At 47.4% G+C, this 22,018-nt stretch overlaps 1 protein-coding gene across 1 annotated transcript in view; it reads left to right on the forward strand.

Annotated features, from left to right (window-relative positions):
- Window positions 1–22,018, forward strand: part of LOC138567884 (otoancorin-like) — a 701,441-nt gene that overhangs the window by 307,054 nt on the left and 372,369 nt on the right. The window contains exon 15 of the mRNA XM_069646381.1: window positions 12,483–12,576. Within this exon, the coding sequence (XP_069502482.1) occupies window positions 12,483–12,576 (94 nt within the window). The remainder of the gene's footprint in view (window positions 1–12,482; window positions 12,577–22,018) is intronic.

Consider the following 22,018-nt stretch of genomic DNA (forward strand, 5'->3'; position numbering starts at 1 on the left):
CCACAGTAAGAAATAACAAGTCTTGGTTGATCCACAGGAAGTTGGTCTTTGAAACAGTCGACGAGCAGGAGAGGCAAACGGTGCAGCAGGACAGGACAGCCGTCAGCACTCGCAGGGCACTCATACAATATTTGTTTTGAATGAACGAGATGTGGCAAGAGCATGTCCCATTAATTCAAACAGAATTATTGCTATCAGCACCCTGGATTAAAAACCCAGTGTTCTAATAGCAATAACTCCCTCGCCAGGGCATGTAACTTGAGCCCCAGGCTGTTACCACCCAATTTGGCGCTCCAGTTTGGGTGTTATTGTTTAAATACTACAGCTACCATACAGACTGGGAGGAACAGCAAGCACAGGAAGGAATTGCAAGTATGTTGTGGAGCCTTGCAAGGTTGCATCCTCGCCCCCTCCTTTTTAAAATACATATTAACAAACTTCAAGAAATACTTTCCCACAGCTTGGGGATTGGATGCTGCAGTACGTAGGGTTTACCCAAATTGTTCAAACACAATTGTTCGAATGACCTAATTGACCGAAAGTCAAGGGTCCAAATTGACCTTTGCACAATTGACCGCATATATATATATTTCTGAGGCTTGTGGAATCTGCTTAGATCACATGTTGTGCATAGGCTGACATCTAGTGGAAGCTGCGGACTATTACAGTTTGTTTTTCGAAACTCAAAAATGGGCGTCGACACAGGCCGTGCCAGTAATACTATCCCTAGTGTGACGTCCACTGTACCCATGATCCCTCACGCGTGTAGGATCCTCAGATGTTTTTTTCCGCCATAGTGGTCAGAAGCATTTCGCAGAGTTCCTTGGCCTTAGCCATACTTTTGTAAAATATTGTTATATTTCCACATTTCTCCACCCCAACGTCGAGTCACCGAACTTCCACACTCGACGCCGGCCCAGAGAAGGAATCGACCGTCGACAGCTGCATGACAGATTGGGGCCTCTGAAGGCCTCTGGCCTCGGCCCGGGTCTTGGAAGGCCTCTGGCCTCGGCCCTGCAAGTAGGGAGAGTGAGGGGTGGACATACTCTACACTCTTTGTGATATAAGTACATTATATATATTCCTACACTTATTAGCCCGCTGCCACAAGGGGCGTATGGAGGGTACCCCTTTCCAATTTTACCCCAAGTGCAACCGCAAGTACCCTTGGGTTGACAGACACGCCACGTGCAATCTCTGCTTGCCGAGGGACCACCCCGAGGCGAACTGCAGAGCGTGTAGTAGGTTCAAACCGAAAACACTAAAGGACCGTTCGATCAAGCGTTGGGCCCACCACACCAGGCGTCAAGAGGCCATGGCAGCAGAGGGCTCCTTCAGCGATGGTAGCGATGCTGTGCTTTCGGACGGCGAGGGCAATGTGGCGTCGAGAGACAGCCAAGCGCAAGTCCCTGACCTCGGAAGGTCGTCCGGCAGGGTGGCTATGGGGAAGACACCCGGCGACACAAGCGCTACCCACACCACTTCCACCAAACATAAGTCCAACCAAGACTCGACACGCACATCGAGTTCTCGGAAAGAGGCACACAGAGAACAGTCCACCGAATCTGTGTCCTCTGGGCGTTCGTGATCAAGATCGCCACATGACTCCAGGCAACCATCCACTGTTGCCAAAAGTGCCTCGCTCCCTAAGGTAACAGAGGTTCGATCGTCAGAAGACAAAGCCGACCTCTATCCCCAGGCCGCACTCCAGGAGTCGGCGCCAACAGACCGCGTAGCGGCTGCATCACAGTGCCAACCTCCACACTCTACAGATAGGGACACTACCCCCGAACCTCGGCGCCAGGCATCGAAAGGCTCCGAAGGGGCCAAAAAGCAGGGAAAACACTCTTGCACCCACGGGAGGGGGGTAAAACAACTCAGGAAGCAGTCTCAGCCTCCTTCCACACCTCAGAAACATTCTACTCCACATAAACAGACAGACAAGTCTCAGTCTTCTGTTACCCCAAAGACCCCTGCTCAAACCAGTAGGTCTAGTCAAGATAAAACAGGGAAAGTCCCCCAGGGAAGAGTCATTCCCAGTTCAAGAGAATGGTCGAGTGATGACATAGACAGAGTCATGTCAAGGATGTCATAATTCGCAGATTTCTACGCCAAAAACCCTGCACACTTCCTCTCTTATACCCCGGAACGGGTCAACACCCTCAGGCTCTAAGGATCCTATACCCCCAAGTAAAAAGTCCCAGGTTGAAGCTCCTTCTTCAGACCCCTTCTATATGCAACCCTATTCTCAATATCAGGGAGATCCATCCTTTTGTGAGGATCCAGAATTGGGCATGTTGGAAGAACAAACTGGGACGGACTACTATGGGGATGATGAGGACCAAGAGGAGGAGGACGACGACCCAGAAACCTACAGGGTAGATTCCCCGGTAGATAAAGAACCCCTGGTTACCAACTCCCCTGTCGACAACCAGCCTCTCTTAAATGAAGTTCTGTCCAGAGCGGCAGAACACTTCTACATTGACACCCAGGGTGCTCAGGAAGAGAGGTACTTTGCCGAGGAGTTAGGAGAAAGGAGACCTGTTGCCCAGGCCATCCCTATCCTTAAGTCAATACAAAGAAGGATAGACCCTTCCCTTGTTAATCCCAATCTCACTAGGGCGGCAAACCCCAGAGTTGAGAAGCTTTTCAGGGCAGCCCAAACAGACCCACTGTACATAAGAGGGCATCTGAAACCGGACTCCCTGGTAGTTACCAACACCCGTAAGAGGGCGGGAACACCCTTGTCATCATCCAAAGCTCCTCCCGACAAGGAGAGCAAGAAGATTTATGGCTTGGGCAGGAAAGTAGCCTCCACTTCCGCCTACCAGGCAAGGATTGCCAACTCCACCACCCTGCTGGCGAGTTACAACTGCCACCAGTGGGAAGAAGTCGCGACACTCATAGATTCCGCCCCAGAGCCCTTAAAAAGCCAGTTGGCATGAGTTTCGGCAGAAGGGAGAGCCATGTCCGGTTGCATATTAAAAGCAACTTTTGATGCCGCAGATAGCGCCGGCAGATTGGTAGCAGAAGGTACTGTTAGCAAAAGACATGCTTGGTTGCGACAGTCTGGGTTCAAAGCCGAAACACAAGCATCGTTGATAGATAAACCGGTGGAGCTGGATCTATTGTTTGGAAAGGCGGTCGAGGACGCGCTGAAAAATGCCAAGGACGAGCATGAAACACTCAAATCCCTAGGCCAACTAACCAATAAACCCCCTAATCAGAGAGGGAATGGCAATTTTCGTCGCCCACGCGGACAAAATTCCCAGAGAGGATTTAACTATTCCCAGGGGCAGGGTACACCATGGAACAATAACAACCAGCAGTCTACCCAGGGTTATGGCAGGGGTAATAAAAGAGGACGTGGTAAAGGTAGAGGCAGCCCCAGTAGACATGGCGGCACGCCTCCACCAAAACAGTGACGCTTCATTCAGGGTCCCTTCTCACGCAACCCCAGTAAGGGGACGCATTTCCAACTTCACCCAAGCTTTGGAAGGGATCACATCAGACAGATGGATGCTGTCCACGGTATCCGCAGGGTACTGCATAGAACTGTTAGAGTGTCCCCGAAACCATCCTCCACGACAGAAAATACATTCTTTGGACCACCAGAAGATCCTCCTCGGGGAGATTGTCAATCTGCTAGCAAAGGACGGGATAGAACTCGTCCCGGGACACCAGGTAAACAAGGGTATTTATTCAACTTACTTCCTTGTGCCAAAAAAAGATTTGACAATGCGCCCAGTATTGGACTTACGGCCTGAAAACAAGTATGTCAAGCCCCAAACATTTTGCATGACTACTCTCCAAGAGGTAATCCCCCTCCTAAAAAAGGGGGATTACATGGCAACATTGGACACGAAAGATGCCTATTTTCATATTTCCATGCTCCCAGCGCACAGAAAGTACTTGCGCTTCAAGGTGGACAGTCGGCATTACCAGTTCAAGGTACTGGCCTTCAGGATAGCTTCGGCTCCAAGGGTATTCACCAAGGTACTGGCGGTGGCGGCAGCACACCTACGCAGGGAGGCAATCCCTGTGTACCCTTACCTGGACGACTGGCTCATCACGGGGGAGAGCCCAGTAATTTGCAGAACAAACATTCAAAGGACGATCGACCTCCTCCTCGAATTGGGCTTCTCAATAAACGAGAAGAAGTCAAGTCTGGTGCCAAGCACCTCCAAACAGTTCCTAGGAGCTATCCTAGACACTCAAGAGGGGTTGACCTTTCCATCCATGGAAAGAATTCGGAATATATTACTGCAAATTCCGCATTATCAGGCCGGTCGCCAGATAACGGTACGCAAAGCAATGTGTTTGCTGGGTATGATGGTGTCATGTATTTACCTGGTCCCCCAAGCGTGCCTGCGCATGCGTCCCATGCAGGAATGGTTGGTGAAACAGTGGTCTCAGGCAAGTGGTCAGTGGGACGATCTAGTGGTCGTTTCGCCAACACTTGTACAAAGCCTTCACTGGTGGACAAGAGAAAATCTGTCCAAGGGGAAACCCTTTTACGATCCCGAGATACAGGCAGTAGTCACAACCGATGCATGCCTGACAGGCTGGGGAGCTCACCATCTCCACCACACAGCTCAGGGTCTCTGGTCTCACTCAGTGGCCAGGAATCATATCAACCTACTAGAGCTTCTGACGGTATTCAGAGCGCTTCAAGCGTTCGAGCCCTACCTGCAGAATCTGTCAGTGCAGATCCGGATGGACAGCACTACAGCCATGTTTTACCTGAACAAGCAAGGGGGACTCGTTCGCCAAATCTGTCCAAGCTTGCACAGAAAATTTGGATATGGGCACTCAGACGGAACATCATCCTGACATCTCAACATGTTCCAGGGGATCTCAAATCTCTGGCCGATGCTTTGAGCAGAGACTCCCTTCCAGAGGAACACGAATGGTGTCTACACAGAGAAATCGTAGAAGATATCTTCTCTCAGTGGGGTTCCCCCACTATAGACCTATTCGCCACAAGCGAAAACAGACAATGCCCAGGATTTGCATCCAGGTTCCCCCAACCAGACTCCCAGGGGAACGCCGTGTGGATGAACTGGTCAGGGATGTTTGCGTACGCTTTTCCACCAACTCCCCTCATCAGGAAGGTGGTCAACAAGATGAACAGAGAATCGATGACGCTCGTCCTAGTTGCTCCCATGTGGGCCAGACAACCGTGGTTCCCACTCCTACGCAGACTAGCAGTGTGCGAACCCATCAGACTCCCAGGCTGCTACAACCTACTGTCCCAGCACTAAGGGCACAAGGTGCATCCTCAACCCAACTCATTGAACCTGGCAGCATGGCTCCTGAGGTCATAGAGTTTGGACATCTCAATTTACCACAGAGATGTATGGACATCCTAAAAGAATCTAGGAAGTCAAACACGAGGCACTGCTACTTTGATAAATGGAAAAGATTTGTTATCTGGTGCCAGAATAAGCAAATCAACCCGGTTGTTTGCACTCCTTCATCAATTGTCACATACATGCTCCACCTACTGGATGCAGGACTGGTTTTTAACTCACTAAAGGTACACCTGGCAGCTCTGTCAGCATACACCACCTCCCATAACAAGGTGTCGTGGTGGAAAGTACCAGTAGTTAAAGCCTTCATGGAAGGAGTAGAGAGACTTCACCCTCCTATTTCAAACCCACCACCAGTTTGGGACCTTAATGTGGTGCTATCTATCCTCATGGGCCCCCCTTTCGAGCCCATGCATAAAAGCAGTCTCAAACACCTGACTTATGAAACGGCCTTCTTAGTAGCTATTACATCTATAAGAAGGGTCAGTGAAATTCAGGCTCTGTCAGTGCAAGATCCTTTCATTACAGTTCATAAAGATAAACTGGTTTTACGCACACACCCTAGGTTCTCACCTAAGTTTATTTCTAAATTCCACGTGAACCAGTCCATCGAGCTTCCTGCTTTCTTCCAAGACCCACAGAGCTCAGCTGAGGTGAAACTACACATCCTAGATGTGCGTAGGACGGTCCTCTACTATGTAAACAAGACCAGACCGCTAAGGAAAACAGACCAACTGTTTGTCTACGTAGCTACAGGCAGAGAGGGGGATCTCGTCTCTAAAGGTGCCATCTCTAAGTGGATTATTAACTGTATCCAGCTGTGTTACTCCCTTTCTGAAAAAACTCTGCCTTTCACGCCGAGAGCCCACTCTACAAGAGGCATTGGGGCCACTCTGGCTTTCATTGCAAATGTACCCCTTGACACTATTTGCAAAGCAGCTACTTGGAGCTCTATTCACACTTTTACTCAGCACTACTGCATTGACACCCATTCCAAGACAGATACCCAAGTGGGACAAGCGGTTCTAAGACATTTATTTGCTCATGACCCTTCTCACATCCCACCTCCTTCTTCAGGTACTGCTTGCTAATCTATGCACAACATGTGATCTAAGCAGATTCCACAAGCCTCAGAAGAGATACATTACTCACCGTAATCGTATTTCTGATGCTTGTATCTGCTTAGATTCACATGCGACCCACCCTTCCTCCCCTCTGAGTGAAGGCGCAAGGATGCTTGTAGTCTTACCTTTCTTTCTATCTGCTTGGATTATCTGTACTCACGCTACTCCTCATGCTACCTCATGTCAGAAAAAATGCAATCTGAGGGTCCTACACGCGTGAGGGATCATGGGTACAGTGGACGTCACACTAGGTATAGTATTACTGGCACGCCCTGTGTCGACGTCCATTTTCGACTTTCAAAAAACAAACTGTAATTCTCTGCAGCTTCCACTAGATGTCGGCCTATGCACAGCATGTGAATCTAAGCAGATACAAGCATCAGAAATAAGTTACGGTGAGTAATGTATCCCCTATGTGTGTGTATATATATATATATATATATATATATTTATATTTATATAAATAATGGGGTTTGCAGGGGGTTTCCCCCCGCATATATGTAACAATTGACCTTCACAATTCGGTTAACTGTGCAAAGGTCAATTGTAATTCGAACAATTGTAGTTCGAACAATTTGTATACAACCGTAGGGAGTGGTGTTCCAGTAGTAAGTTATGCGGAGGATTATGTTTTCATTGCCAGAACTCCGTTGGCCCTTAAGTGATTGATTGATCGTTTTGCTGCATTGATGATGGCTACAGAGCTGGTTGTTAATTGTAGCAAGTCCAAAATATTAATAATTGGTTCAAGAAAACACACCAGTTGCTAAATTACAAAACAGAGTGTTTAATTAGGGAATGTAAAACAATTTAACTATATAGGAGCACATTCTTCAAGAATTCAAGGGTTTTCGATCGCATAGAGGAAGCAACTGTTGGTAATAAATAAACCAGTGGTGCAATATTTTAGATGTTTATAAATATGGTTAAAAACGATTGCATAGTATTTTTTAATGATCTTTTTATTAAGGTTTTCATCAGGAACAAAAAAAGCAAGGAAATGTTACAAAAAATTTCAAACCCCTTCCTCCTCTCCATCCCCTTGGTGAATGGATGGGCGTCAATTCTAAAATGAAAACCACTTAACACATGTCCACGAGTTTTAGTCTTTGCGGGCACCAAGACTTCCTACAATTTTCCTTTAGTAAAGCCGGGACACCTTCCCATTCTTGTGCATGCTTTTATTGTGGAGCGTGTAAATCACCCAGTCTATGTCTACCAGCTCCCACACCTTCCGGAGCCAGTCTTGGAATGTGGGCACCTCCTCCCCTTTCAATCTTTGTGCTATTATCAACATTGCCGCTAGGGTCAGAACTACCAGTGCTCTATGCCCTGTCTGGATCCAGGTGTCTTCCCCATCCCTACCACTATTTCCTGTGGATCCACCCCCCTAACCGCCATCCCCAAAGGCACCCACCACAGCCTCTCGAATCTCCTTCCAGTAGGTGTGCAGCAGCCTCTGGCACCCCCACCATATGTGAGACCAGGTCCTCACCTCTCCACAACCCCTCAAGCAAACCTGAGATGTTGTGGGAAACATCGATGGCGCTTGACCGGGGTATAGTGCCATCTAAAGAGTAGTTTATGCCACATTTCTTGTAAATGTGATCTAGTTATTTTTGGGATATCCCTCCACAGTTTCTCTCAATGACCCAGTGGCCTTTCCCACTGGGCCATGTAGGGCCAACACATCTGTAGGCTTGTGTTAATGAGGACCTCATACAAGTCAGAGATGATGCCCCTGGATCCGCTGTGAGTTGTCAGATACTTTTCAAATGCCGTGAGCTGTTTGGTGGCCGCTAATTTGATTTCCCTGTGTGATACTGAGTGCCTTAGTTGGAAATAGCGCATTCTGTATTTTATATATATGTCCTGAAAAATCATGTGCTATTGTGTCATATGGCTTTGTCCTTTGGGTTGGGAGTATCCGAAATGCTTACAATGTGCATGGGATGACTTGTTGACAGCAGTCTTATTGCTTCCTGAATCAGCACCACATGTCTCCGTACACAATGAATTGTGTCACATGTGTGTCTCTGATGATATAGGTCTAAGCCCAATCCCATTATAGATGTCTACATAGTTCCCAACCTTTTTTGTCAGCAAGGTGGGTGAAAACACACAATTTTCTTTTTGACGGGTGAGATGCTCATAGAAGTGAATGGGCATATGGGGGACTTGGCGGGTGATTCGTCTGCTTTCAAGGCGGGTGACACCCGCCAAAAGCAGGTGAGTTGAGAGCTATGCATCTAGGTGGAGTAATCCGGTGGCTACATTATCCTGTGAACTCGTGTGCAACGTTCCTTCACAGGCCTGTGGCACTAAAATGAACTGGTTATATCCTAACAAACATATTAACCAAAATTGTCTTCGCTGAATTGAGCAACCAGACTCAATTCTTGAAAGGAGCTGTCTGCTCAGTCACAAAAGGTTACCATTGGAATATTTTTCAGAGTTAAGAGAATCATTCAGTTAGGATTACAGAAAAAATTGATTACATTTTGCCATCTCTATGTTTAGGCTTACTTGATGTTGTTACTGGACCAAAATTAAAGGAAATGGTTAACCGGTTTTAAGCTTTTTCCCTATTGGGGGGAATAGTTGCAGACAACGCAGAGGAACCTATTGTTTGTCCCATCTGCCCACAGGTGAAGGAGATGATACATAATTTCTTTGTCCTAAATGCCATCATTTTTATTGTAGAACTGTTTAATCAATAACAAACCCCCTGCGACTTCATGGCTGACAACAGGGACGGGGTGCTGATAGCAATGTGTTTGAATGAACAGGTTGCACCAGCGGCACGACTCGTTCATTCCAACTGTCACCCAAGATGGCTGCCATGGAACTAGAAGGTGGGGCTATGCCATTTCCTTGGCGGGTGAGATGCGGAAGTTGCTCGACGGCGTACCCATGGCAATGAAGAAGAGGAAGTGGGAGCGGATGAGAGTATTGGAGGGGGTGGAGGCAGACAGCAGCAGAAAGGGGACGTGGGGGAAAGTTGGCTGGGAGCGTGTAACCATTTTCCAGCTTGCTCGGATTGGGAACACGGGCTTGCAAAGCGAGATTCATCTCGCAATCCGAGCAGCCTGATTGGCTCCAGCGCCCGACCGAGGTGCTAGTATAATACTCACGTGTCAGTAATCGCAATGGGGCTCAGTATTATGGCCCAGATTATTGGTATTAGCACCCCAGTTTAAAAACGGGATGCTGATGCCAATGTGTTTTGTTAGAATTAATGGATATTATCGCGACACGTTAATTCAAACAAATATCAAAGATGTCCACCATGGAAATAGAAACAGAGTGTCCATATGGAGCCACTCTTCCATTTCCATTGCGGCCTAGGGGCTGTTCAGGAAGGGTGCGTTAGCCTGCTGACATAAGAGTAAGCAGTAAATGGGAGGGTTGGGGCGATGCGTGGGGGACGAGGGTAGGTGAAGGGACCGTGGACCGCCAGGGTGCAGGGGAAAAGATGTCATGGCTGGTGGGAGCATCCCACAGCTTGTGCAGAACACAGGCTTGGATCATAGTCAGTGATCCAAGCAATTTGATCACTGTCACACCTGCCGGGGGTGCTACTCCATTATTAAAGGGCAAGGACTTTACATGTTGTACACGGCCCATCTTTTTTCTCCAGATGTTGATCGGCCATGCTGTTGCTTGGGGGACTCAGTCATATTTAAGCAAGAGTAGACTAAAAACTGTGACCATAAATTATAAAGTGTATCAGAATCGTGTATTTTATGCACTTTTCACGTTTATGGAAGGGACGCCGGTTATCCAAATCTATTATTGTTTTATTATTTATTGTTGTCCAACTTTCATGCTTTTATAAGACCAAAATAAAATATGTTTGATGATGTTAATGATGATCCGATATATCATCAAACCCTCTGCAGATGTCACCTCTTGCAATCCTCGCCTGCTCTGAAGCATGCAGTGGTTAACGCCAAGAGAAATATGGAGTGTTTGAGGAAGAAGGGGCTCCTGCTCCAGCTGGCAGAGAAAGGGCAGAGCTCTGCAAACAGGATGGTACTGGCAGCCATACAGGAGAAGGTCAAGGGACGCAGGTGGACAGATCCGAGCGCAAGAGTTCTTCACGGAGCAAAGGGCTGTCTAGATCGAATACGTGCCAGAGTACACACAACCAGAGAAAAATGCATAAAAATCAAACATGAATACAAAACGCAGAGCTGGAGGTTTTGTTTATTGAGTGGGGCCAAGCAGCAACTTGGGCCCGTCGGGGTGCTCCGGGGGCTGCTGTGGCTATGGCTCTGGAAATGGTGGTCCTTACATGATGCCACCTCACCTTTTCTGGAACTCACACATGGCGGCAGGCAGGGGCGTTGATAGCGTAGGGCTGAGGGAGCTATAGAGCCCGGTCTTTTGGTTGTAGCCCAGGATAGAAGCCCAGGGACTACAACCTAAAGGCTATAGCTAGCCCCGAATCTCACCAGTCCCAACATTAGCTTAGCCCCTGATCTTTTCCAGACCTAGCAACACCCCTGGCGGCAGGGGGGTGGGGTGTCCGTTTGGAGAGACCACTAGTTGGATGCAGGCTCGGACTGGCCTATAGGGAAATAGGCCCATGGGCGAACCAAAAACACAAAATGCTAGTGTGGGCCAGTTTTTTGGGTCAAAGTGGTCCACCATTTTGGCAACTTTGGGCCAGTTTGATAAGTTACTTCACCATGTGTCTAGTCGTTTTGACCACTATTAGTGAATACATTTCTTTAAAATGCACATTTGCCTCACATTTTATCAAAATACTCCCCTTTGGGTAATCCTCTGTCACAATAGGAATGAATTGCCTTTTTCGACTGTGGGCCACTTTTTCATTGGTGTCTGAAACAATTGTACGCCCCAGTCCGGCCCTGGTTGCAGGACAAAAACAGCAAACAATTGCCCCATTCTTTATGATAGAGCCAGAGAGTACAGGTAAGATAGCACTGCCCAAGGAACCATAGAGGTTCAGTAACAGTAAGACTTGTGCTGAAACCTCCTTCCTAGCAGACTAGCTTAAAGACTAGCAGTAGACCAGCGGAAGACGTTAGTGCGGGCAGCCATGGCTTGGCATCCCTCCCTGACATCCAATAGCAATCAGAGCAAAAGCATAAAAAAGCAGTGTGCATCTTGGAAAGGGGAACCCACCTGCCATGTCAGAAAAAAGGTGAAAGGCGCCAACACAGACGTCACCACAAGCCCTGAAGCAGAACCTCAAATCCGCCTCTGGAACCCTAGCGTCATGCCAAAACAATGCGAGCAGGCCGCTCACCACAGCGACGGTGCCTAAAGCATACATGTGTTGCTGCAGACAAACAAGGGATCTTGTATTCTTGGCTTTTAGTTGGTGGGAAAAGTTGGCATTTATAAACTCATCTGGTAAGGCAGGTAAAGAAAGCACACCCATATCTGCAAATGATTGTGGGAACACATTTTTGACTTTTGAAAAAGAAGCGGGCTGTAGTTATATTTCAAACACCTCTCCCTTTGTTTACTGTGTTCTTTGTGGTTGTAACAATTGGGCCTTGAGAAGCTCGCTGCTTCTGCAGGTTGCTCCCGTGTTGCACGCGCTATTTCTGTTCACATTGACTGCACTATGAATGCATTATAATGAAGCAGTGCCTGTACATTGTATATGGCATAATATGAAGCACAGGTGATTCTGTTCCTAGCTACTACCTGCTCTATGCACCTTTCACAGGTATACTGTTTTCAGACTTACTTGATTAACTCTTTGCACTATCGAAATGAATACTTCTACTTTTCAATGTTAGTCATTTACAACAGCTGACAGTGTAAATCCAAGGCTATGACTCTACTCTTTCTCTTTAGAACTCATGCAAAGCCATTTTTTCCAACTTGAACATTCTTGTGCCTATAAATCATTTATGCAATTGAAAATGTATATGGAAAGTGTGTTTTTGCTTATAGTGAAATTATGCCATGCTTTCAAATGGATAGTAGCTTTGTTTGACCTTTAAAAAAAATCCTATGTCCTTTTTTAATGTCTTTTCCTTGAACGTATGTTTTGCAACTACAGAAACCCCAAGGACTGGTCTGCTGAAACATCACTGGACATTGGGACCTTTCTGACACTTCTTTCAAGAGAGGAATTTAACACACTGGCCAAAAAGGTAATATTGCTGGGGCTAAATGGTGGCCTACCCCATGGCCCTGTACCCCAAAGCTGACAGCACTCATTAAGCACCTGTGCCCCGCCCATTCCCCCTAGAATTACTGCAGAGAACTATACAGTATTATTCAGGCTACCCCGCAAAGATAAATTGGGCCTCATCATGAGTTGAGCGGAAACCCGACGCTAATTGCGCCGGGATACCGCCCAACGCAATTAGTGTTACCGTAACTTGGTCTGGCGCAATTTACACTGGATCCCGAGTTGTAGGGGGGAGGGAAACCCCTTTTCCCCACCTAATGGGGGTTTCTTGGCAATTAGCGCTGCACTAATAGCCCCGAAAGCAGGCGGGAAATGGGGATTTTTACCTCCAGCAAAAAGCTGGAGGAAAACCTCCCATTTTATGCCCAACTCGTGATTGGGCAGCGCGATAAATGCAGAGGTAATAGAATTACCTGCCGCATTTCACTGCTCCGCCCAACGTGTGATGAGGCCCATTGTGCTGCCCCCATCCCTCATGCTCCAGACAGGTTTACAATGGGTCGTGCATCAAGAAGCACCTGCGCCTCCTAAAAAAATAGGTTCTCTTCAAACAAAGGCTTTTCCTCTGTCTATGGCCCTCATTAGGACCCTGGCGGAGTGGGTTTCCGCCAGCGCTAATCGCGGCGGACCCGTCCGCCGTACTACGAGTTCCCTTAGCGCCATGGAGGTTTTCTCCGCCTGGTTTTGCCGGGCGGAGAAAACCATGGCGCTAAGGGACCTCGTTGTTAATTACGCCGCCGTACTTTACGGCGGCGTAATTAACTCCTTCCCCACTCCCATTATACCCTATGGGGCAAGAATGGGAATGGGGAAGGGTAAAATGGGGATTGGGGATTTACCGCTCCGCCAAGGTCGGCATGGGGTGGTAAATCCGCCAACCCCCATGGCGCTATCGACGGCTTTCCGCCGTGCTTCGCGGTGCATTTAGCACCGCGAAATCCGCCAGGGTCGTAATGAGGGCCAATGTCTGTTCACACAAACTTATTTATTCAATAAACCCTGAGATGGTGGCATTATTGGTTCAGGTAATGCACCAGGGTTTATGTTGCAGCCCTTACCTTGAGCCCCGTGGCATTACCTGACCCAGGAATGTCCCCCACAACCCACATCCAAGGGATTATTGCTGTTAGCATCCCAGCATGTTTTGCAGGTTGCTAATAGGTGTTTTCTTTTTTTCTTTTAAAGTTGAGAAACACTGTTTCTGACCTTTAAAAAAACTACAAAATAAGATGTTCACTATGGACAAGAGAAAAGGGAACTACATGTAAACCCTTTTCCCTTTCCATGGCAGGGAAGTGCCAGAACACAGAATGTTCCCGGTGCCAGCGAGGGAGGCAACAACAGCAGGTAAATGGGTCAGGGTTTGGGCTGGGGGAGGTTGAGTGGAGGGGCGGGGGGGTGACATTGCAGGGTGGGTGGAGGGAAGACGGCAGGAGATTACTTACCAATTTCCCATCAGGTGACATGGCGGCTGGCGCTCGGAACACAGGCAATCCCATGAGGTAAAGCCTGAATTCCGTGCTCCCTGATTGGCTGGGAGGCCCCATTACACCCCGTCTGGAGTGCTAATAAAGGGTACACTCAACGCCAAACCCCTGCTGGCCTCCCAGCACTACCTCTTCCTGCCCCATTCCCTTTTCCCACAAATCACATCCAAAGTGAAAATGGCCGCCATATTGATGCAGGATCACATACTTGTTTTATTTAATCAACGTTGCAGGCTAGAAACATAATTGCCACTGCACCATTTCTTTGGATGACCACTAGTAGGACCTTTTCAAACTGGGCAATTGTTCTGCTCCGAACGCTTTTTGAAAGTACATAAACCTAAAACTTGTTCATGCAATCTATTTGCTCAGCTTTGTTCATAGGTTTATGAACCGGCTTCAAATATCCCTTCAGGTGCGCCAACACCATTTCAATCGGATTTAGGTCTGGAGCCGCAGGTGGCACCAAGGCCTAATAAAGGCGGTGTCTCCACTGAATCCTGAAGCTGAGGAATGTTCTGGAGCCTTCTCCGATAGAATTGCTAGCTTTCAGGTGTCATGGGATAACAGTTTTGCACACGTGGGACTAGCGCCCCACAGACACTTGGCTCTTTGAAGAACACTGTGTTCATTATACCTGCAAAAATGACTAGGGGCCCTGGGCCATTCTCGGATATGCTGCCCAACAAGGACTTTCACCAAGCGTTTTGGCTGCAGTATAAAAGACAGAGGGCCTCATTACGAGTCCGGCAGTAACCGTGCCTGAAATTCCGGCAGGTTACCGCCGGACTCGTATTACCATTCCGCCTCCGTGATTCCCGGAATTACCAGGGCATTACGACCCCGGTGACCCGGGAATTCCAGAGGCGGAATTCGGTAAATCCCCATTCCCATTGAGTCCTGTAGGACTCAATGGGAATGGGGAAGTGGAAACACCAGCACCATCTCGTGATGGTGCCGGTGTTTCCACGTCCGTCTGCAGGCGGGTGGTGTTAAACCCGCCAGGTCAGACCTGGCGGGAATGACACCTCCGCCTGCAGGACTCGAGATCACCCGGTATGGAAACAACGGTGGCAGCGGATTTACCGCCACCGTTATTTCCATACCGGGTGACTCATTATGAGGCCCAGACACTCTTTCTTCAGAACTCCTAGCCTGTTAAACCGCTCAGGCACAATGGATGACTTGTCTGTGAACAACATCAAAGTCCTCACCTGTCTCGATCCACTGTTTTGTATGCAACACCACTTCTCTTTCCTCATGTTACTGAGCATAGTCGACAGGCAGAAACACACCATTGTTGCATTGTGCACACACAATTGTTTTTTAACACTGGACAAAATGTGTGTCTGCCTTTTTATCCCATCAGATTACAAGTGTTTGGAGCGTGATCTGATTGAAGTCAGGTGGCACTTTCCAGCCAAATGATGTTGAGTTGAGCGGCATACCTCACTGTACTGGCCCGTAGAAACACTTGACATAAACACAGTATAGAACCACCCTTGATCCCCCGGGCAACTGTAAAAAATGACATAGAAGACAGTCCATCATTTCCTAACCAGAGAACGCGGAACATGATATTTGACTGTGTTCGCAACACACCACTGAATACCCAGAGCACCTCCCAGCAATTACTCGCCGCCAGCTGCGGAATCGCTAACCTTATGGAACATGGACATCATACATTCTATGGTTACATGTCTTTACAACGAAACCTTTTATAAAGAAAGTACATATACTGAATATTTTATAATAAACATTTTTTTTCCCTTTGGAGGTCCTCCCAAACTGCCATTTCCCAGCCCTAAAAACCCACCCCAACCGTTTCCCCACAAGATTTAACCCTTTACCCCACCCCTAAATGCAGTTGTCATAAAAAATGTTGTTATAAAATATTCGATATAAGATCAATTCTTCATAAAATGCTCGATATAAAGACTGCATACCACATTATAAATCACAAACAATATGTGGACTGTTGTTTGTGTTGGCAATAAAAAGGCTGTGGCTTTTTATTAAACATAATACTAATGACCCAAAATAGGAGTATTGTGTTTATTTCCCAACAAACAGGTGTGCAATGGTATCATAGCTCTGTACTTTCAGGCACTTGGGTCGGGAACTTGAAGTTGCCTTTCTTTGCTCACAGCGTGCCCCCCAGCCTGGGCTCCCAGGTCATTGTGTTTGGGACCTGTACATTGTCTTGTGAGCACTCCTGTGCCTGCTGGCAGCTTCCTTCAAGGCCCATGGCACCTTCCTGTTCTTCTGCTCCACGACTTCCTGACGACTGTTGTCTTGTGCTTGCCCAAATGTACCTTCTTCTGGTGGGATCCAGGAAAATCAGAAGCTGGGTCTGCGAACGCAGAGTCCAGTACACTCGGGGCAGAGTGTTTCTTCCTAAGGGCTGCTCCAGCAGTTCTGTCTTTATATGGAAAATCTGCCCTGAGGTCATCATGTGCCCCTGGGCACTAGGCAGTCCAGCATATGCTGACAGCCACTTAGCTTAGCACCTAGGTGTGTGGCTCTCTGCTTTCCCCTCATCTTTTTTGCTTTATTGTTCTCTCCCCCTTTGAAGTAAAGGGGGAGAGAACACTTGTTGCCAGGGTGCCAGTGCCTACCATTAGCACCCTGGTTGTCTGGTTCCCTTCCCCATTAGGCTTCCATTCAGGATGCTAGCTAATGTACCTAAACATGGGAAAGTAAACAGGAGCAGAGGTGCACCTTATGGCTGCCTTTCATTCTCTCCTGTCTCCCTCACTCTGTGTTGCCTGCAGCTGCGCCCAAGCTTTAGGGCTCGTGCCCTTTAACTTCATGCGGGGTGCCCCCCTCATTCCATGGCACTAGACATAAGCTGTGGAACTGCTAACCTTATGGAGCATGGACATCATACATTATATACCATAAACAATATGCAGACTCATGTTTGTGTTGGAAATAAAAAGGCAGTGCCTTTTTATTAAACATAATACTGATGACCCAAAACAGGAGTATTGTTTTTTTTTCCCAACAAACAGGTGTGCAGTGTTACCATAGTACTGTACTTTTGGACACTTGGGCCGAGAACTGGAAGTTGCCCTTTTTAGCTTACGGGGTACCCCCCTACATGGGCTCCCAGGTCTGTATGTTTGGGACCTTTCCATTGTCTGGTGAGTACTTCTGTGCTTGCTGCCAGCTTCCTTACAGGCCCATGCCTCCACATCTGAGTGGTTTCACTGCCACTCGGGTTCCCCCAAAAGACCCTTGCTCTACCTACCTCCCTTATTGGTGAGGTGTTCAGGATCCCTGTGTCAAATAGCTCCATCCCTTTCACTGACAGGTGGTTTCCATCTCTGTGAAATAGGTCTGGTGCGGGACAGAAATCTCTAGTCCCGTGCCTGACTAACTTCAGATTTCTATTCTGCTTCTTACTATCCCTGTTAGGGATGTGCGGGGGTCTTGTGTTGGCTTTTTTCTTCCTATTTCTACCAGCTGTATACTAGGTATTCTGGGGGATCTAAAAAGAAAACCCAGCTGGACTCTCCTGTGTTTCATCTCATTTCATGACCCTGGTGGCCCACCGGGGAGTGTTAGGGTTTCTGAAAGGTAGTTTATCTCTGCTTTCCTCTGTCCACCTTCCTTTCTTACCCATATGGAATTTCCTCCTATTTAGATCTATTTAGATTCTCATCTGTAGAGAGATATTTGTTTAACTTAGCTCTAACCTGATGTATCTTCAGAAATACGCTGTTGTCCCACCCCGTAGTTTCATGATCCCTTGTGGGCCTATGCCCCCACTCCATGCAGCTGGTGCTGCGCCTATTCCCGAGGAGTGGGTTCCCTATTTTGTGCTGTCGCAGCCAGCCATGGCGATACCTTTTCTGAGGGTGGCCTGGGACCGAAAATGGCTGGGGGCCATGTTGTGTATTAAGGACTAGCCTCCTAGGTGGGGACGAGTTGTAAGAAAAAATGTTGTGATGCATAACAGGCAGCCTGCCCCTATCTTCAATTCAGTACGGGTTGATCAACCTACCTTTTCCTGTTTTGTTTTTCTTATCTCTATTGTCATGCAGACCCACCTCATGCGTACCTCTAACGTCGCTTAACCAACATTGGCTCTTGTATTAGAGGCTATGCGCTCACCGACCATGAGGGCCCAAAGGTAGGCCAGCACACACTTTCCCTAATTACTTGGTGTCATATATGTGTGACCATATTTCACCCAGTTTTTAACCTTATTGTTTTTTGACGGGTTTACATTTCCAGGGCCATCTCCTATCTTTCGTCAGCCCCCCAAGTTTACTCCACCCTTTGAAATCATAATCTATCAGTGTGCTATGGGTTGGTTCTTTCGCCCCAGCCAATTTTATAAACTATGCTATGGCTTATAGGTGCCACCTAGCCCATGCTTTCTTTGTATTCTGGCTATAATCCCCAGTAACACATTTGTTAACCTTCCTCTCATTTATGTCTTGTTACATTTGCAATTTCTTCTATTGTAGCCAGGCACTTACTGTATTGATTGGCTGTCATTTCTGCCAATGCCTTGTTGGTCAGCTCCATCAAGTCCCTTGTGGGGGCATCCAGGTGTCTAACAGGGAGTGGGCCTCAGTAGGCACCTTGCTCTGAGGTGCGTTTGTCACCCGCTGATTTCTCCTTCTGGCCCCCGGCCGTTCGGCATTTACCAATACGCTGTTTTTATGAGTTCCCTGTCAGAACCTCCTTGGTTCTGGCCCACCCATGTTTGTGCCAAGGCTTTGGCCAAGTGTCAGCCCCATTTTGACAGATCTTTGTTGATTAACTGTGTGACCCATACCTTTAGGGCAATTTATGTGGGGGTCCTGTTTTGCAGTATTGCACTTCTCTGGCCCACCGGTATTTAATGAATTAAATGGCGTGCGCCATATGCCAGACCCATTGAAATTCATCTTGACTTCTACCCCTCATTTTATGTGTAGTTGTGATTTTCTAACCTTTAGTCTTAAGCTCTGAGCTTCTGGAAGAAAAGCCTTCCTTGGGGTATCACCCCTGCTGCGAAGTTGGGCCTTCCAGTCAGAGACGGTACTTCTCTGATTGTTCCTTCTCTCTCTGCTTTGAAGCACCTGATTGTTTCCGGTCACCCATCTATTTTGGCTTTTGAAAATCCTGTGTTCCTCCATGCTACCTTTCGCCTGGCACTTTGCACCATTCACTTGTGTTCTTTAGCTCTCTAACTACCTCTGCTTCAACTGAGGCGCCTGGGACAGGGCCTTTCGATGCCAAAATCTGAAACCGTGTGAGAAGAGCACCCATCTGGGCCCATAGCGCCCCTGCCTGCCGGCCCTATTCCTACCTCTTTCTATATCCTCCAGTTACTGCTGGTGTCCCCTATCTTACCCTTATAGGCAGGGTTTGTAATTGGTGGGGGGAGCACACTTTATGCTGTTCAGCACCTGCTTGCGGTTTAGCAGAGCCTGATTTGCTTGATGCCAAACCTTATCAGCGTGGCGTTGTCCCCACCCGGCCATCTACAAATCACCCTTACCCGGTTGATATCAACTATTAGACCATGCATGACTGAAATATTGGAGCAAATTATGTGTATGCATCCTTTGTGGCACTTCGCGGTGAGCAAATGACTCTATTTTATATACTGCTTCAATCTAAAACGCTTTTCCTAGGATGTATTTACCTACATTACTATTATTACCCAATCTAAACTGGTATTCATTTAGCAACCTCAGAAAGATGAGAAGTCTGGGCTGGCCTTGCTGTGATTTGAGCAGGGGTTGGGGTGGAAACTGGGTTTGATGGTACCACCGGCCTGAAGAAACGGGGTGGGGGCAGGAGACAGCTGCTTCTGGCCCTAATTCAGGCAACCTCTAAACAACCCTTTGCCCCCCGAAAAAACTGCATCCATCCGTTCAGCAAATGAATGCATCATTCCCCTTTTCTTCCTGTTCTATCCAAGCAGGAGCATAATTGGCATAAATTCGTTTTTGTTACGTTCATTCCCTGGTTTTTCCTGGTGAAAAGCTTTTTAGTCTGTTGCTTGCATTCCACGTAGCCTACCCCATTACCCACCCCCCCCAGTCTATGCCTGCTGCTGCTTCGGCAGTGGTACTACAAACTTGTATCCGTTTCCCCTTGATCTCCCCATGGTGATAGAGTGAGGCAATATCTGCTTACGCTACCATTGGTCAGTGCCAAACCAGAGTTCTGCCTGTACGTGCGGAGGTATGTAGCATACTTATTATCGGTTCATTGGTATTACCTGAACCAATATCGTGCCTTAAAACAACCACAGGCAGCTGAAATACTTTCTAACGCACTATGGACACAAATTCGATTTGGAGAAAAAACTCTGTCTACGCTGTAAAGCTAGGCCCACTTATCTGTTCTTATTTCTTCCACATATGCGTGTGCCCTTTTGAAATGTATAGATATTGTTAGCTATCATACATCCTGTATGCTAAAGTAATTTTAATACTTTGTTGTTATACGGCTATTTACGTGTGGCATATTTTAAATACATTATTATTAGTATCTCCTTCTGGAGGATGACAACTGTGTATCCCTTCCCTGGATATGAAACTGTGACCTGCACCCCAAAGGATCACAGCAACGAGTGTTCAACTCCTGGAGCCATCTTGTCTGCCCACTTAACGTAACTTAAAAAAGTGTCAAACTAACCTTACAGACATCACCATGCAAAACGATTCACTTTGTGCAAGGGGTTCAACTTGGAAGCCAATATTATTTTAATTTCATTGCATTGCATTTTTCCTCTTACTTACGCATTCCCTGTTACTGTGTGTTACTGCGCGCCTTACTGGACAGATGGCTCCTTAGCGTCATTCCGCAAGTGCATGGGGAGACATAAGGTCACCCGTCGTCCCGTTTGGTGTGGGATTATCCAACTGTTTCCCCATCCCGACAGTTATTTTCTTTAATTTTAAAACATTTGGCTACTCGCGTACCCACTTGTGTCACAAAAACCCTTATCTCTCTCTGTATCTCTTCGTGCCTGGCACAGACTTCCCGTCGATGATTCCACTGTGTTGTTGTTGGTAGACCGATGCTTTCCCTGTTGGGTTGTCATTATTATTTATTATTATTATTATTATTATTATAACTAAGTACACCGTCCACTCGTACTCCCTGCAGCTAAGCCCAGCTGATTTCAATTGAATGCGATGTAGAATCCACCTCTGACTCCAAAAAGGAGCGATTTGAGCAGTCACCCGGACCGAGCAACTCAGTGTTTCACGACCCCATGCGGCGACTGCGAGGCATATAGTGCTGGAAGATGTAATGACAGATGACTCCCATGTCGCCAATGATTCCCCTGGAAATCTTTGTTTTTGTTGAAGAGGTGCAGAGAACGGATTCAAGCACCTAACACCTGGGTCAAGGCTGTTGACAGCTGGATCACTTGCACGTGTGTTCTAAATGTGTTCACTGTGTTCATAGGCTGGGCACTTAACAGCTGTGCCAGGTAATCTGCTTTGATGGCAATGTAGTCTGTATTTGTGAGGGATTTTCCGCTTTCTGGTTCCTTTCCTTGTGCGTACACAAAACCGCTGCGGCTCTTGCAATGAGTGCATGGCCTTTAGATATGGATACTTTTGTCCTGGACTCCGCGCCAAGATGATTAAGGACTTGTCATTTTATCTTGCCGCCAAGTGTTTTTGCCCCTTCTTTTCCTCAAGTTTGTCTGTTTCGTGTTTGATCAGGAATTGTTCCATAAAGCACTTTCCCACTGCCTTCTCCCTCTTGCTGACTTTTCTGTGTATGTTTAAAATCTTCTTAGGGCTGTGTAGTGGCCTGGAAGGATGACAGGACACTATTAAGGTTTGATTGGGTGTTTATTTGGATACCTGTTATAACAACACAGTGGGGTGTGAGCATTAAGTCCGGGGCAGGGTTGATTCCTGTACTCACAGTTATACTGTCCAG

This window comes from Ambystoma mexicanum, chromosome 2p (assembly GCF_040938575.1).
Source record: "Ambystoma mexicanum isolate Mex_15411 chromosome 2p, UKY_AmexF1_1, whole genome shotgun sequence".
In the NCBI taxonomy this organism is placed as follows: domain Eukaryota; kingdom Metazoa; phylum Chordata; class Amphibia; order Caudata; family Ambystomatidae; genus Ambystoma; species Ambystoma mexicanum.